Source organism: Pteropus vampyrus, unplaced genomic scaffold, assembly GCF_000151845.1.
Source record: "Pteropus vampyrus isolate Shadow unplaced genomic scaffold, Pvam_2.0 Scaffold170, whole genome shotgun sequence".
In the NCBI taxonomy this organism is placed as follows: Eukaryota; Metazoa; Chordata; class Mammalia; order Chiroptera; family Pteropodidae; genus Pteropus; species Pteropus vampyrus.
The window spans coordinates 2,458,553-2,476,599 of record NW_011888951.1 but is presented as its reverse complement, the minus strand read 5'-3'; the positions used below and the strand labels follow the sequence as shown (position 1 = coordinate 2,476,599).

Here is an 18,047-nt window from a genome sequence, read left to right as displayed (position 1 = left end):
GCTCACTCACAGCTCTGCATGTTAAAAGGGTGAGGACTCCGTGGCCCTGGGGAGCTCCAGGAAGGAGGAGGGGAACAGCCGGAAGCCTTTGGAGATGGTCAGCCCACAGGGCTTTGTGGGAGGATCCTCCACTAGGGGGTTGTTGGAGGTTGTACAGTGGGACCCCTTTTCTGTCTCCCATGTTTGAGCTCTTTGTTGTGTCTACACTGAGCAAATTTGTTGAACGAAAGCCAATAGGGGCTGAGTTCTGCATGCAGGCTTGTGCAGTCACCAGTCAGCCAGGAAGAGAAGCTGAATTCTCAGGAATGGCAGGTGACTTTCAGCAGGGGTCAGAGGTCCTCCCTCATGCCTGCCTTCCTCCCCCAGCCGTACCTGAGACTCGGTGCCACAGGTGTCAAAGCGGGCCTGGATCCGGAAGGTGCTGCTGACTTCCTGGGCAGCACAGCGCCTGCTGCCCAAGTACACCTGGGTCCGCCCCAGTGGGGCCAGCGCCTGGGCAGAGATCAGGATCTGGAAGTCCGTGCGGGAGCAGCTCACGTTCATGGGTACAACTGAGGACAGGAGGGAGGAGCTGGAGGCCTTCAAGACAGGCACTCTGACCCCCCACTCTCCTCAAGCCCCCATCCAAGGGTGGTAGATGGGAAAACTGAGCCCAGAGTGGGGATGGCTCTTATGCAGTCCTATAGGGACATTTTACATGCTTTGCTCCATTTAACTCCATCAGCTGATGAGCTGCCCAGGGCAGGCACCACGCATGCTTCTTAGGGTTCTCTGAGTCCAGCACAGAGCTTAGCAGGCACGGTGGATGCTGAATGAATGATTGATTAAATGAATGAATATTCTTAGTCATAATAAAAGCTTCTATTTGCTGATTGCTTTGCCACGTGTCAAGCAATTCATTCAATCAGTTAACCAATATTTACTGATGGCCTCCTATGTGCAGGCACTAGTCTAAGCACCACAGATACAGAAATGGAAAAAAAAAAACAGCCAAACATTCCCACCCTCTTGGAGCTTACACTGTAGTTGGGCGAGGGGGCAATAAATATGCAAAATATACCTAAGCACCAGAGTGGTCTGAAGGAAACCAAGCAAAGAAAGGCAAGGAGAGCAGGGTTTGGGGGAGGGGAGTGTTGAGGAGTGGGGTAGGTGTACAGTTTTGAAAAAAGGTGGTCAAGGAAGCCTCACTCTGTCCTCACAATGACCCCATGAGGTGAACATGACTAAACTCAATCTACAGTTTTAGAAACTGAAGCCCTGAGAGGTGAAATTTGCAGTGGTTGATTTGGGATTTTAAGCATCGAGTCTGTAGGATTCCAGAGGTCTTGGTCTCTCTCCCCTCTCTAGTGGCCCCCTGCACTCTCCAGGCCAGGACAGTGTGACTCTAAGTGTCTGGGTCTTTCCACGCATGTGTGCCTGTGTGCAAGTGTGTGTCTGTGGGCAGTGCTTGCTGGAACAGGGGTGAGCACAGGAGAAAGGAAAGGGGTGACGGGTGGAAGGAAAAGGAAAGAGCTGGCAGGCAGAGGCCTGGAACTCTCAACTCCTCTTCGGGAAATGCCTCAGACATATTTCAGCCTCTGGTGTCTGGGCAGTTGGGGATTTATGGGCCTGCCGTCTCCCACGATGATCTTGGTGGCGCTGAACTGTGTGTCACCCCTGATTGATGCCGAAGCTGTCCTCCAGTCAGGAGGCCGCCTGCAGCCTGGGCCACATCTGGCACCTTGCCCAGCACAAGTGCCCCTGTCTGACCCTGGGCTCCCATAGAGATTGGGCAGGGAGGCGGTGTGGGGTGGGAGCGAGGCCCCTGGCCCTGAACTGGAGCCAGGGTTAGAGCTGCTCCACCCTCAGTCTCTGGAGGCACCAAAAGGAAAAGGGACTTGTTTGAGATCACACAGAGCTGGGAGAGGACCCAGACCTGGAAATAAGACTGTGGGAGACAAAAAAGGACTTTAAAGCTCCTTTGGCCAATGTCCTCGTTTTACAGGTGGAAAAACTTAGACGCTCGGGGAGAAAGCGACCTGTCAGCCAGCTGTGTGGCAGAGCTGCATGGCAGCTGGCTCTCCAGAGTGCAATGGAGAAGAGGATTGCTCTAACAGAGTGGCAGTTTTTCTCCTTCCGTTTAGGGATGGAGCTGACTGAGGTTCAGAGAGGGTGGGCCTGCCCAGGTCACTTCACTGCTGCTTGCTTGCTGCAGCTCTACTGTTTCCTTCCCCATCTCTGGGCCCCCAAACTCCTTTTGTTTATGAGGTAAGGAGAGAGGAAAGATTTTTCTCTCAGGCCTGAAGCACCTGAGAGAAAGACACCCTCAGCAAAGAGGTCCTCAAAGCCAAGCACTGTGACCTGTGTCACCTCATTTCATCTTAACGACTGCCCGTCTAGGGCATTCATCAGCCCCTTCTACAGATGAGCCCCTGTGGATGGTCAGTAAATTGCAGCATGTGGACGTGGCCTTGATCTGTCTGAGCTTAGCTCTGGGCTCCCTCCCCCGGCCTGCTCAGCCACACAAAAAGGCAGCGAATTGAGTTCTAGTCTTAGCTGTGCCACCCACCACCGTGTGACTGCAGTGAAGGCCCTTCCTCTCTCTGTACCGCCGTTTCCATATCTGCGCAACAAGAGCTTCGGCCTCGTCAGGCAGAGGGCAAAATGCTTCCGGAGCACAGGCATTTCTGGACCCATGGCCCAGGGAAAGGTGATGAGAGAGCAAAGAAATAGTGGACACTGTCGGCCGGTAAATCTAACTGGCACTCTGGAAGCTGGGAAAGCTGAGTATCAATTTCTCCAGCTTCCTCTGCAGTTAGGCATGTCCATCTGACCAAGTTCAAACCGATAAAACCAAGAAGAAGTCTTTTGAGGGCTTCTGAAAATGCTTTTACTTTCCCGATAAAGAGACATTTGTGGCTGGCACCTCTCCTATCCTCTTCCAGCCTTGAACATGGACATGATGCCTGGAGTTGTGGCAGCCATTTTGCAGTCATGAGGCCAGGAGAATTCCAGAGATACTATCTGGGACAACACAGTAGCTGTCTAGCTTCAGACTTCTTGTTGTGTGAGGAAAACAAAGGCCATTTGTTCAAAGCACTGTCAGTCAGGACTTCTGACTGATACAAGCAAGGCTTGTGGCATCTCCGTGGTTATACCTATTATTTATCGTAAACAATATTATCATATTTTGTCTTACCCCTAGGTACAAAAGAGGCCAGATAGGTAGGGATTAGGGATCATGGAGTTGGAAGCTGGAAAAGTAGGGCCCTGCAATAGTGGAAATGACCGAGCAAGGGCCACACTGGTACCAAAGGTCCCAAGGCGGGAGTCAGCAGTGGTGGAGCCACCCGGGAATGGCTTGGGGGAGACTATTCATGAGAATCAGGACAAGTCAGTGGCATAAAGGAAGGAAGCTGTAAAGACCTGGGACCCCCACCTCACCTTCTCCCCACCCAGCACACCCAGCCCCTCAACCCCAACTGACCTCCAATGTAGGCCACAGAGAAGCCCCTGTGGGCGGTGCTGCGGTCTGTGTGCAGAAGAAGCAGGAGCTGGTTGTGGCTTGAGGTGACCGGTGGTGGCAGCTGACGGCCACACCAATTCCCCAGAAGGGGCGCCTCCTCGCTGGCCCCGTCAAAGGCTGACAGGTGGTCAAAGTCACAGGTCTTGGTCAGGCTGTTGGGCCCTTCCAGTTCCAGGTCCAGGAAGAACACCTTGACCCGGTATCCAGGAGGCAGGCGGATGGTCCAGTGACACCGGATGTTGTTGGGGTAGGAGATGGGGTACCGTGGGCTGGAGAAGTTACCCTTCACCGTTGTGTATACCTCCTGGCATTCTCCTGGGGAAGAGTGGGTGGAAGGAGCAATGGTGAGAAGGGTGGGGGTTTATCTCCCTCTGCAACCACACTTGGGCAGCAGGTGCTACACAGGTCCTAACATCACACTGGAAGGTTGTGGGCACCATGGCCAGCAAACCATACAATTGATCCCAAAGCCTGCTTTAAACTGAAACTAGCTGAAAGCTGGCACCCTCATTCCAATTGACAATCCCTTTCAAGAGTGTTGGCACTGTTAGAAATTCAATAACCCCACCTAATACCCATCCTCAGAGAAGAGTTCAAACTTCGACTTGACAGACAAGGTTGTTTATGATCTGAACTTTCTCCTTTTCTCACTGCCCTCAACCACCCCTACCTTCCAGCTTCACCAAACATCTAGTACTACAAGCATACCAAATCCTCTCTGTCCTCCATGCCTTTGCATATGCCGATCCCTCTTCTAGGAACACCCATCTCTTCCTTCTGCCTCTGCTTAACTCTTTCAAAGCACTGCCAATTACTCTCCTCCTCCAGGACGTCATCCATGATTCTTACTGTTACATAGGTCACAGTGAGTTGTCATTGTCTATTTCCTTTTCCTTCTCCTTTCATAGATAGCAAACACCCCACAGATTTGTTCATACACTTGTACAAACATTAATTAAATACCTACTATGTGGCAAGTACAAAGATAAGCCTATAGGAATTCACGGTCAGACAGAGGAAATTGACATACAAACCACACACAGAAGTGATGTGTTAGATTATTGCTGTGAAAAAACTTCCGTAATGAGTTGAAGGAAGGGATTAATTCTGAATGAATCAGAAAGTCTTCAGAGAGGAAGTGACATGTTTATGCCTTGGTGTTGGCCAGGCAGGGAAGGGTGAGCATTCCAGACAGAAAAAGAGCAAGAAGCTCAAAGCCCGGAGGCAGGAAATTGTAACTCTCTCTCCCCACAAGCATACTGGGGAGCCAGGAGCTCAGCATGCAGAGGAGATTGGGGTGTACCTTCATCCCCTCCTACCTGAGAAGTAGTAGGCCTTGAAGCCCCGGCCTCCAATGTTAAAGTCGGACTTGAACACCACCTGCAGCTCGTGGCCCAGTGACACAAGAGTGGGGGGCCTGGTGCTGCCACAGTAGTGTTGCCCACTCGCAAGGCCAGGTCCCCCAAGCACAGCCACATAGTCATAGGTGCACTCTTCATTGCCTTCCACCTGGAAGTCCACGAAAACCAGCTTGACGGTGGCGGGGCCCGCAGCCCGGATCACCCAGTGGCACTCCACATTGTTGGGGTAGTTGTTGGGGTAGTCAGGGCTGGCAAGGACCCCCGACAGGCCCGTCAGGATGCCACCACACACATCTGCAAGGAAGCCCACTTGAACTGAATTTCCTCTCCCCCCATGGCTCCCCAACCCCCTTCCTTGGGAACCAGTCAACCCTCAACATGCCACTCCCAGAAGTATTTCAAGGGAACTTCATCACCATCTACTGAGTGCCTGCTACGTGGCAGGCACAGGCCTGGCACTTAGCACCTATGCCATCTTTTTTAAGCTGTTCCCATAACCCAATGAGGGATGCATGGTGATTTTTCTCATTCTACAGTTGGAAAATGGAGGCACAGAGAAGTTATGTAACTTACCAGCGTGAGTTTGGGTTCACCCAGACAGACCCTGAGACAAGGATTTGAGCACGGAGTGTATTTGGGAGATGCAGGGGACCCCATGTGGGGAGGGAGGGAGTGAACACCACCAAAGGGGAGGGAAGGGGAGATGGCTACTAAAGGGCATTGACAAACCAGCTGTTGAGCCATGTTGGGGAACTCTGGGGAATGATGTAGAGCACACACGTCAGTTATGCCACCTGAAGGTATGGGAGCTGCTGTGGGAAGAAGTGACTCATGAAGACTTCAGAAAAAGCCCTCAAGCAAAGAGATGAGAGGGTTGGCAGGAACCACTAAAGCAGCAAGTCCCAAGAGACATGGACAGGGCCCTGACAGCAGGTCACCCAGCTGGTAACATAGAGAATGGGGTTTGATTAACTGCACAGCCTGTGCACTCAACCTTGTGATACTCACTGTCCCCTCTTAACGGGCCAATGGGGTACAGAGGCTGAGGTGCCTGAGTTCAGATGTGTCATCAAACCTCCCTATTAGATGAGAAAACTGAGGCTTAGAGAGAGCATCTAATGAAGTAGAGATGGGCTCGAAGTCTGAAAACAAGTGTCCTCCCAATTCTGCCTTATCTTAGCTGTGTGACCCTGGGCAAGTAACCCAGCCTCTCTGAGCCTCATGGGAATATTAGAAATCATAAGACCTGGGAGGGGCACACTTGGATGTATTTCTTGACACTCCAGAATCTTTCCCCATAGCGTAGCTTGTGAAAGGAGCACTGTTGCGTGGCTAAGGACTTGACTTCTTGTCCCAGTGTTTCCGCTCTGAGCTGTATGAACTTGGGAAGGGGCATTCTCTCTCTGGTCTCAGATTTATTGTTTGTGAAATGAGAGGGCAAGTTTCAGCAGTCTGTGAGATCCTTCCCAAGGCTAATACCCATAGTCAAGCCTTTTGAACTGTGCTCTGGGTCTCCACCGTGGCCCTCTGGTGCATCTATCTGCAGGCATCTGGTGCAAATTTCATTCTTATGTAGTATTAAAACTATTTTTTAATGCAGTGAAAGACAATGTCCACAGTCACGTGTCTTACATATAAAAATTTAACTTATTGGAAGCCATCAATATTGACTTATGTTTTCAATGACTGGCTTATAATAAGTAAATGTTAAAAATATGAACTTACAAAGTAAATGCATACCGCTAAAATGCCGCCTTTATCTCTTTTATATATCAGGGGTTAACATAAGGTTTTATTTGGTATATGGGTACTCCTGTTCTAAAAAATGTTGGAATACATTGCCCATGATATTATGACATCGATGAAGGTTATGACATCTTAATCTTCTAAAAACCTAACAGTTTAAAATTCCAAAACTGTGATTAGACAATTCTGTAATTCTTGTGTTTTAGCATTCTAAAATTTTATGCCTCTAATGCCAGAGGGAACTGGTGTCCCACCTGACCCTCCCCCGCCATCCCCTTGGTTGCTGTTGGTGGACCCCATGTACCAGAAGCCTCGGTGGTTGTCAATTGCTTGAACTGCCATGAATAAGGCCTTTGGCTTTGGCCTTGGGAGAAGGCAGGAGGTTTGAGTCTATGCAGAGGAGTCTAAGTATAGGAGGATTGAGTCAAGGAGAAAGCTAAGGAGAGCAAGGCCTCTGCTCCCTTCTCGAGACGGAGGGGCAGGTTGCAAGCCCAGTTGGAGGAGGGAAGGGTTAAAGACCTAAGATATAAGAAGCGAGTTCAGGAAAGGTTTGGGGAGGGAGAGTGTGACCAGCTCCACATGGGCCCTCTGGCCCCTTCCACTCTGGGAGTTAGGGGAAGGGAGGTTCTGAGCCTGTGAAATGATAGGATGTGCAGAGGGGTCAGCAGCAGTGGCAGCATGGCGTCCCCTCCTGTGTCCTGATGCCATGGCATGGGATAGGAAGGATAATGATAGAAAAATATAAGAGGCCTCATTCCTGAGCACAGTGAGACCCTCTGGGACTCCCAAGAATAATGGAGGGAGACATGGGGAGTGTTGCTGTGAGGGTTGAAAACCTCCAGCTACCAAGACTACAAATGGAGGCTGCCTTTGTCCCCTGAGCTACAAGAAGAGGGTCATCCAGGTTATGGAGCAACCTACATGAGAAGATGCCGAGACCCGGCAAGTCTCAGCTTAGCCTCCCTGCTCTCTTCTCGCCTCCATCCCACGGCCACCCTCTCCGCTGCTGAGTCCCCCTTGCCTTTCTGGTAGCCTGCGGAAAAGCCGTGGCTAGCCACGTGCTTGTCCGAGTGGAAGATGACAGACATGACATGCCAGGAGGAGGCGAAAGGTGGCGGGGGCACCTGACCGCAGAACCTCCCCAGAAGGTTGCCCTTGTCTCCTGCGGCCCCATTGTAGATCTCCAGGAAGTCGAAGCCACAGGTGTCATGGTACTCCAGGTCAAAGGTGTGGAAGGTGAGCAGCACGGAGGAGCCCTCAGCCACTACGATCAGCCAGCTACATTCCGTGTTGTAGGGGTAGAGCCTGGGGAAGTTGGGGCTGGAGAAGTTTCCAGAAGGTGCTGAAAGCACACCCCCACATTTGACACCTGGGGCAAGAGGGAAGAATGGCTCAGAGTCAGTGCTGGGGTCTTGTGTGGTGGGACCAGCTACAAAGCTCGGTCCCTGGGATGGGATGAAAAAGCATGAGGCCATCCATGGTCCCAAATCAATTCATTTATTCATGTATTTGTTCATTTATTTACTTATTCTTCAAATACTTAACAGGCACTCTTATATTCATTCAATGAATATTGTTTGAGTGCAAGGCATTGTTCTAAGTGCTGGGGTTACAGCAGAAACAAAACAGACAAAAATTCCTGCCCTTGTGGAATTTACATTCTGGTGGAAAAGACAGACAGTAAACATAATAAGTAAAATATAGAGCATATAAAATAGTGATAAGTGCTATGGGGGAAAATAAAGCACAGAAAGGAGACAGGACGTGTCAGGGTGGACCTATAATTTTAGATAAAATAGTGCTATATGCCTGGCCCTAGATATGTGCAGGAGGGAATTTAAAAATTAAAAATAATAATAACCCTTCCCATCGCCCTGAGTGAAAATTTGCACAACAAGGTTAAAAGTACATCCTAGTATGTACATATTTGTTTATATTTGAAAAAGGGAAACAATGAAAGAAAAAGAATAAAATTTATTCTGTAAGGGGAGAAGCAAACAGGAGGAAAGAGGCAAGCATGACTGCTAGACCTCTTTAAATGCAACTTGTTTTATAATTTTGACTTTATAAATAATATTAATGAAAAATTTAAATTATCAAAAAAAATTTAAATAACCCCTAAATATCCCAAACTAAAAAAAATAAACTTAACTATTTATCAAGTTGGAGGCACATTCACCTGGGGAAAAATGATTTTAAGTGATTTTGAAAGACACTATATTTATTGTATATTCCTCGTGGGATATATCCCAAGGGCAAAATTAATCACAAAGAAATCTTAAGTACCTTCAGTCAATTGATTATTAATAATAGTAAATACTATTACTGTATTTTATATATTAGAATAAAGCAAGAATGTTAATGTCAACAGAAACTAAGATTTTTCAGTGTAAGAACGATATAAATATAAAATTTAAAAATTAAGGAAAACCTTTGTAATCCTTAATTTGAATTGGAAACATCAGTATGAATTAAAGATTTTTTTCTAAAAAAATTAATTTCCTAGCTCTGTTTACTAAAAAGTCCTAAAACCAAAGATATTCAGTAGTTGTGTACTCTAGGCCTTAGATTAGGATTATTATATCTAACTAAAATGAACCAGGGCTCTTTAGAGAAATGGTGGGTCTAGGACAGGAAATATACAGAACACTCTCAGGACATCTTGTCACACCAGAAAAGCAAAGAAGCTACCAAAGACTGCTAGGATTGTGTCAAAAGACACAGGGACCTACCTGACACAGTCTCCCACTGGCTAGAGAAGGTATAATTTGAGCATCAGAAAAGAATAATGACTGCAGTGAATTGAAATACATTAAATACATAAAAATTCATGAATGCATAATGCAACTCAAAAGAAATTAAAAAGAACCTCATTAGTTTCTTTTAGAGGTTGCTGGGACACAAATTCTTTTTTTTTTTTTTTTTTTTAATTGATCTGTAGAAATAGAATTAGGCATCTACTTTGCTTTTCCTGTTGTGGACTTTATTCAGCAAAACCAAATAGCTGATGAAGGAAAATTGTTATTTATTTTAGACTGCAGAAAGAATAACCACATTAGGAAAAAAAATTTTGCAAACCTTAATGAAATAATCATCATCAATGTCTGTTCTAATCACTGAGTAAAAGATAAATAATGAAAGGTAAAACCTAGATGGTTGGGTAGATGGGTGTTCCCTGTAAAATGCTTCCAACTTTGCTAAATATTTGAAAATTCTTATAATTAAAAAATACCAAAAAAGTTAATTTCATAGGTAATAAAATGAAAAGGCAACCTATGGAATGGGAGAAAATATTTGCAAATTATACAACTCAATAGCAACTAAATAGTCTGATTAAAAATGGGCAGAGAAACTGAATAGAAATTTTTCCAAAGAAGACATACAAATGGCCAACAGTTACATGAAAAAGTGCTTGACATCACTAATCATCAGAGAAATGCAAATCAAAACCACAATGAGATATCACTTCATTTCCGTTACAATGGCTATTATCAAAAAAACCGAGATAACAAGTGTTGGTGAGGATGTGGAGAAAAGGGAAACAGTGCACTACTGTTGGTAGGAATGTAAAATGATGCAGCCACTATGGCAAACATACGGAGGTTCTTCAAAAAATTAAAATTAGAACTACCATATAATCCAGCAATCCCACTTATCAGTGTACATCCACAAGAAATGAAGCAGGATATCAAAGAATTATCTGTACTCTGGTGGTGTTCATTGCAGCATTATTTATAATAACCAAGATATGGAAACAGCCTAAGTGTCCACTGATGAATGAATGGATAAAGAAAATGTGGTAAAGAAAATATATATACACACACACACACATATACACACATATATATGTATATATACACAATAGAATTCAAAGAAGGCCATCCATTCATTTACGACAACATGAGTGGAACTTGAGGACATTATACTAAATGAAATAAGTCAGATGGAGAAAGACAAGTACTGTATGATATCACTTATATGTGGAATATTAAAAAAAAAAAGTAGAAAAGTGGTTGCCAGAAGAGATTGGTAAAAAAAAAAAAAAAAAAAGGAGGAAGAGACTCAAGAGTCAAATATCAGCCAAATGTAACATATAGACCTTGTTTGGATTCTGATTTGAACTAACCAATTGTAATGAGTTTGGGTCTTTTGGCAATAGTTGGAGAAAACTGAATATGAACTCAATATTAAATAAAATTAAGGAAATATACCATTATAATGATATTGTGAATATATGTATATGTATATGCATATATGTACATATATGCGTATATATACATATATATGTATATATACCTATATATGTATATGTATGTATGTATGTATACATATATATGTGTATATATACATATCTTTCTCTGTTAGAGATACATTCTGAAATATTTATGATAAAATAATATATCTGGATTGGCTTTAAATTTCTCCAGACCCCCCAAAATGGATGGGAGAAAAGAAACAAGACAAGCAGAATGTTGATAATTGTTGAAGGCAGTTGTTAGAGACAAAGAGATTCATTATACTATTTTATCTACTTTGTGTGTGTTTGAAATTTTTCATAATTAAAAGTTAAAAAAATAACTAATGAATTCTTAGTCATCTTCTCAGTGAGGCTTTTCCCAACCACCCATTTACAATATAACCCTCCATACCCCTATATTCCTCTTTTCTGCTACATTTTTTTCCATAGCACTTTCCAATATACTGTACATTTCACTTGTTTGGTTCTTTGTTAGTCTCTCTCCACAAAAATGTAAGCTCTCTGAGAGCAGGAATTTTTGTCTGTTTTCTTCTCTGCTGTATCCCAAGCATGTAGAACAGTACCAGGCCTAAAACAGGTGCTCAATGCATATTTGCTGAATGAATAAGTGAATGATCTTACATCATCCTCACAATAGCCCCATAAAATAGACAGGGCAGGTGTTATTGACTTCATTTTACAAATGAGAAATCTGAGGTGCAGAAAAGGAAGTAACTGCTGTAGCTGACGGCTATCATTTTGGTCTGCCCGGCATCACCTCTTGCAACAACACACCCCCTCTGTTAGACACTGGGTCCACTGACTCTGTGTGGTAAAACCTCTGGCCCAGGGGTTGACACATGACCCAGCTGGGCAATCCTGGGGCTCCGATCACCACCGCAGTGACTGGCCTAAGGAGTGGGCTTGTGCTCTAGGCCAGACCAGAGTCCTGCTACAAATGCCCGGAGGAGAACCCTGTGCTCCCTGGTATAAGGAGAGCCCTGGACAGGACCATGCTCAGGGCCCATTGAGAAAGCTTGTCAGTAGATGGTAAGAATCATGTAAAAAGTGGAAATGGCCCTGAAGCCAAGATGCCCTGGCTGCAGGCATCCTTGAGCCTAGCTCGGCGACATTCCTGCCTCCCTGGTTACAGAGCCAATGCATTCTTCTTTTTGCTTAAACTCATTCTGGTTGGGCTCCTGTCACTTGCAACTAAAAGCATCCTAAAGAATACCCTTAACCAAAGTCCCTGTAAGAGAAAACACGCTCTCCAAGCATGTGCCCTGTCCCAGGGTTGTGCTGAGTCAGAATGGGCCCCTACCTGAGAGCTCACGGTGGGAGGACAGGGGTTGGGAAGTCACACAAATGAGACAAAGTCATGCAATGTGATGGCACTGTAACCATGTAGGGGCTCTGGGGTCCAGAGGAAGGAAGGCCAGTCTTGCTAGGGCCAGCACTATTAGGGGAGGGACAAGATTCGTAGAGGAGGTAATATTTGGGTTTGACTAGGAGGAAAGAGAAAGTTTTGTTAGCTGGGAAGATTTGGAGGGAGGAAATGGCATGAACAAAGGCTCAGATCCACCATCATTTACCCTCCTGAGCCTCAATCATGCACCTGCGAAGTGGGGATAATGACGCCTCCCTCGCTTGGTGGCTGTGAACACTGATGACATAAAGCCATGCAAGGGTTACAAGATACACACCTAGTTCACATTAATGAATCCTTTCCTGGCCCCTGGGGCAGACCAGGGCAAGAACAGTGTCTGATTCATGCCTTTATTGCAGGAGGGAGGGCAGAGGGACATTCTGCCCAGTGCCTGTCTTGTCCATTCCCAGCCATGTCCATGGACAGGAAAAGTTATGAGAGTGTCAGAGCAGAACTCCTATGACCCAGGAGGCCCTGGGTTCCACCACAGGTGAAGGCCTTGTCCTCTAGGACTCAGCCAGGCACCCTGACCTCCAAGGTAACCCCAAGGCTACTAAAACCATGGTGGGCTAGAAAATGAGAACAGCTAGCTCCTCCCACCACATAGGCATGAAGCCAGGTGCCTGGGTGTTCAGCTCATCTGTGCCACCAACAAGGTGACTGGCAAGTTATGTTTCCTTCCTGAGCCTCCATGAGCCGGCAAGAAAACAAGGCACTGATGGCTGTTTGCACGTCTTTTTGAGACGGGTGAAATGATATCACCCTCACTTCACAGACAGGCACATACCACTCATTGGGGCTAGAGCAGCACAAAATGGCCTGGGACCAGAGTGTTAGCCGGGTTCTGGGAGCTCCAAGGAGAGAGCATGAGGCTGATGAAGGGACATGGAAAGCTTCCTGGAAGAGGTGGTGTTAGACCTGAGCTTGATGGATGAGCCAGAAGTTCTAAGGTAGAAAAAGAGAAAAGGGACCTTCCAGTCAGAGGGGCCAGTGGATGCAAGCCCTGAGGATGAAGCATCTCCACAAGGGAGTGCGACCCTTTGACAGAGCACAGGATGCCCAGGGGACAAAGGGAACTGAGGGTGGATATTAAACAGAAATCAGAGACAATACTCAGAGGGCACTAAATACCATAATAAGGAACTTCGATTTCACTTGGCTGGCAGCGGGGAAGTACAGCAGGCTCTCAGGAACAAAATAGAGACTCTTGCCAGCAACAAACCTTCAAATCTTAGTTCTCTGAGCCATTTTCTTTGCCCTTGGAAACCATACAGGCTTGGACAGGTTACTTAACCTCTCTTGCCCTCAGTTTCCTCATCTGTAAAATGGGAGACTAATACCCACCTTGAAGTTTATTGTGAAGTTTAAATACAATCATACATGTAAAGCATCCAGCACATATCAGGCACTCGGTAGATATTGTTTTTCCCCATTTCAGAAACAAATCTATCCTTGATTCAACCAAGTCCCCCAGAAGGACCTCTTGCTTTCTGGCCTCCCACGTAGAAACCTCCTGAGACTCCAGTTGCTGCCTACCCATTCTTTTCTCCCTCCTCCGGGTCCTGCCTGTCCCCGGGAGCGCCTACCTTTCATGGCTTGAGCCCTGGGGCCTGGGCCCAGCAATGCCACTGCCAGCAGCAGACAAGACCTCACTTGTGCCAGCATCTCCTCACTGGGGGACTCCCACAAGTCTGCAGCGTTCCAGACAGGCCAGGATCTGAGGGTCCGGAACAGGGGAAAGAGAGGTGAGGCTGAAAAGGCCTCCAAGTTAATGGTGGTGTGAATAATTCAGTGGCCCCTCGAATTAGTAAGTTGATCCCCAGGTGCTTCCTTCACTCCACCCTAAGGTGACGGATCTAGTGTCACCAGGTTTACACTTTCTGAGATCTGCACTGGCCACACTGCATTGAGAAGAGAAGCAAACTGGGGCTGGAAGAGAATCTGGTGATGGAGAAGGGGCATGAGTTTGGGGTCTAGGTAGATCTGGAATGCAGTTATCTAGTTGACCTGGAACAAGTTATCTAACTCCTCTGGGTCTTGGTCTTACTCATCTGTCCAATGGGGCCATTCAGCCGTGCCTATAGGGCTATGGAAGTGAACTGTGATAATATATGCTAAAACACAGAGTGGGCACTCGCTATAAGTTTTTCCCATTCCCCACCATGGGGGAGTTGAGTTGAAAGAGGCCTCTAACGGGGCAAGTGGGACAAGCATCCTTCAGACATGCTTAGAGTAGCTCAGAGGGAGAGCAAAGGAGGTTGTAGTGGATGGCTGACAAGGGAGAAGCCTTTCCGTGGAAGAATGCAGCAGGAATAACAGAATTGGAAACTTGTATTGTGCAGCTCCTAACGCAATCATGGATCAGGGCCATAGTGTAAATTCTGCCCAAGAATATTAAACGTTCACTCCTTTACTGATTCCCCAAACCTTGCTTTAATATCCCTGTGTGCCAGGCCTTGTGTTAGGAGCTAAACTGCAGAAATGCCCCCCAGGGCTGTATGTCCAACAGGAAACAGGATCTGTTTCCTCCGGGGACTTATTTGGTCCCGTTCAGCCCAATGCTCATTTCCTAAGCTCATCTGCTCAGAGCACACACCTGGCATAGGGCATCTGAGGTGAATATGGCACATTTCTGCCTCCCAGTAAGGAGCTTGGGCTCTGGTGTGACCAATGAGGTCTGAATCCTGTCTCCACCACTAGCTGCCAGGCTGTAAGAACCTGGGAAAGTCATCCAACCTCTCCAAGGCCCAGGCTCCTCACTGTGAAACGGAAGTACGCAATAGTCTGCAGTTTGCTATGAGCTTTGGACGAGATAATGTATGGGAAGTCTTAGCCAGTGCCTGGCTCAGTGCATAGGAGCAAGTATGATTTTTATTTACCTCAGAGGAACTCAGATGTACATCTGCCAGACCACATGTTGCCTCTGGCCCATCCTTTTGTCAGATCCCCAGGGAGCCCTTTGCTGCCAGTATGGGAGGCCACCTGGAAGGTGTTCAGCAAAGAGCATCAGGAATAGTCAGTCCTGAGGCATCAGCTCACCTATGGGGCTTGACTGGAAGATTGAACAGAAAGGTTCAGCTGTCGTGGGCAGTCTGAGGAGACAGGAGATTTTATTAAACAACCACTGTGTGTGTGAGAGAGAGAACTAGCCGCATACCTGCTAAGGCTGGGCATGGTGCTGGGAGCCTCGCATACAACATGTGGTGCGTCCTCCCAATTTCACAGGCACATATAAGACTCCCCATCTTACAGGGAAAGACAGCGAAGCTCCAAGAGTTTGAGCCACCACAGTCTTGGTTTGAGTTGTTCCACAAGAAGGCCCTGTGACAAGGACTGGAGGGCAGGTTGTTTATCTGGGAGAGGATTCCGGGAAGTGCCGGTCAAGGAGTTGGCGAGAGAGACAGGAATGAGAAGTTTAGGGTATTAATGAGCAACTTGCTATTGTGGGTAACTGAAGCTTGAACCCCATGGGCGCCTCCAGAGACGTGTAGGCTATGGCCTCAAGGTGTGACACTGATGGACAAGGAAGCAGAGGGCTTGTTCACCAACTGTCAGCTGTTCCTGGGTGAAGGCTGCTGAGGGCATCCTCCCTGGACATGCCCAAGCTGCCTGTGAATGGCCCAAAAGTCCAGCGGTTGCAGGCATAATGTCTGCATGCCTGGGAATGTCGAACGTCCCAGGATACGGGGGGTGTCATGACAGCATCAAATGAGACATTCATAATATAAGATTGTCACCATTATGGTGACAACACCCTGGACTCGCTGTCTCTCGAATCACCTCTGAAATGTTCCTCCCATCCCCTGAAACAACCGCTTCTGTTCCCGCACTGTCATGAGGCCTCCCAACGCTGTGGTCTCTCCTCCCTGCTATTCCGTCCCCACCTCACAGACCCCTTGCCCCACCTTCCCTCGTGGGCTTAGATTCCAGGATCGGGGTCATCCCACTCTCCTTTCATGACATCTGCTGGATGAGCCCTGATGGCCACATTCTCCCTTGACCTCTGAGCACTACTGAGCAGAGTCCTGTTACCACGTAGTCGGCACAGCATCCGTCCATGGTTTCCAGCCTCATTTAGGGTCTCCGTCCTTACCTCCCACCCTGCCTTTCCATGTTTCCTAAGGTGGCTCTCACTCAGATTCTCCACAGACGACATCCCAGATGGTCACCAGTCTCCCAGAGACAATGCATCCCTACCTTCCCCTGCAGATGACCCCACTCTTCATACAAAGCAAAAGGGCAAGCCAGAAAGCAGAACTCTTCCATCTCACAGCCCTCTCCCCATCCACAAGAGCTCCTGCACCCTTCCCTCCGATCATTCCATTTGTGTGAGCTCCAAATGCTACACAGGCCTCAAGTGTTCTTGCACTTTTTCAACCCATCTCTCCTTGATGGCACCTCTGGGTGGGGCCTCCCCTTCCTGGCTGCCTCTCTCTCCAATCAGTAGCCGTCTCTCCTGGTCCCCAGGGGAGATGGCAGAGAAGCAACAAAGACACCTGCTGTCTGCCTGCCAGGGTCATTAGGGAGTGCCCAAGCCGCTCACGAGACAGGAACCCTAGGCACTGAGCTCTGAGGACCAACCCTCAAACTTCTGGGGGTGTCTTGGCATAGAGATGACCCTCCTCTCCATGACAGGCTCCGCAGCATCCTAGAGCTAATGGACACAAGGGCTGTCCCCGGCAGGGTGTTGTGAGTATGTCTGGGAGCAGGGAGTTGCTGCCACGCATGCCTCTTTCTGTGACTGTGCATACTTGCCAGTCTCTGGATGCTCCCGTGTCATCATCTGGTCATGCCATTTCCTCGGGTACATGAACCCATCTTAGAGTCTACACATCAGGCAGCAAGTACACTAGTCTCTGTGGGTAACTGTCCATTTCTGAATGTGAATATGCCCTTTGTGACCGCACCCATCACTGTGTATTCATATCTGTTTCTTTGTATACATGCCCACCTTTGGGTATACATGTGGATCACACTGCTTCCGTGTATAGAAGTGTCTCTATTTCTATGGATAGACATCTAGACTTGCACATACGCAGCTCTCTCTCTGGATCTGTACAAAGATTTCTGTGGGAATGTCCCTCACTGGGTGTATACCTGTGTCTAAGTACAAATGTCATAGCTGTGTGTGTGCACGACAATCTCAGGGGATGTGTGCCTCTCCGCATGTAAACATTTATAAGTGCACGTCTATTTCCATGGGTCACAGCTATCTGTGTACAGGTGTATGTCTCTGCATAAAATTATTCCCTCCAGGTGTGCACATCTGTGCCTGAATGTTCATAATTCTGAGTGAATATGCACACATAGTCCCGGTGTGCACATCTCTGTCTAGAGTTCCTTTCTAAGCCAGTTTTGTTTTCATATCTGCATTCTGTCACTGTACCTGAGTACAGGATGGTGTTCAGGGCATAGCAAGAGTGCTGCCTGACACCTCCCTTTCCCGCAAAGGTCTGGGCTCTCATAAGGGGGTGAGGCAGAGGACAAGGAACAGGGAGACCGTGCCATCCCTGGGGGTTCCTGGCTGGACCCCAAGGAGCCACATCTGTCTATTAACCAGAGCCCTGAGGACTTAAGAGAACTTCCCATGAGTATGGTCCTGGTGGCAGAGGCCAGGAGGTAGGGTCACTGGGGGAGAACCCCACCCTCTGCTCCCGACATCAGCAGGGGCTGACCTTGCCTGGTGGGAGATGGATGCATCGCCTCCCAGATTTCCTCTGTTGGTGCCTGATAGAAAGCCACAGGGTCAGCACAGTGTGAGTGGGTGCAGAG

At 47.5% G+C, this 18,047-nt stretch overlaps 1 protein-coding gene across 1 annotated transcript in view; it reads right to left on the bottom strand.

The window, feature by feature from the left end:
- CDCP2 (CUB domain containing protein 2) overlaps nucleotides 1–14,197 on the bottom strand; it is a 17,061-nt gene extending 2,864 nt beyond the window's left edge. Inside the window, exons 1-6 of the mRNA XM_023536745.1 lie at nucleotides 14,117–14,197; nucleotides 13,862–14,026; nucleotides 7,634–7,981; nucleotides 4,825–5,160; nucleotides 3,467–3,820; nucleotides 373–551 (exon numbers count right to left, since the gene is read on the bottom strand). Coding sequence (XP_023392513.1) covers nucleotides 373–551; nucleotides 3,467–3,820; nucleotides 4,825–5,160; nucleotides 7,634–7,981; nucleotides 13,862–13,940 — 1,296 coding nt within the window. The 5' untranslated portion in view covers nucleotides 13,941–14,026; nucleotides 14,117–14,197. The remainder of the gene's footprint in view (nucleotides 1–372; nucleotides 552–3,466; nucleotides 3,821–4,824; nucleotides 5,161–7,633; nucleotides 7,982–13,861; nucleotides 14,027–14,116) is intronic.
- Nucleotides 14,198–18,047: the final 3,850 nt, after the last annotated feature.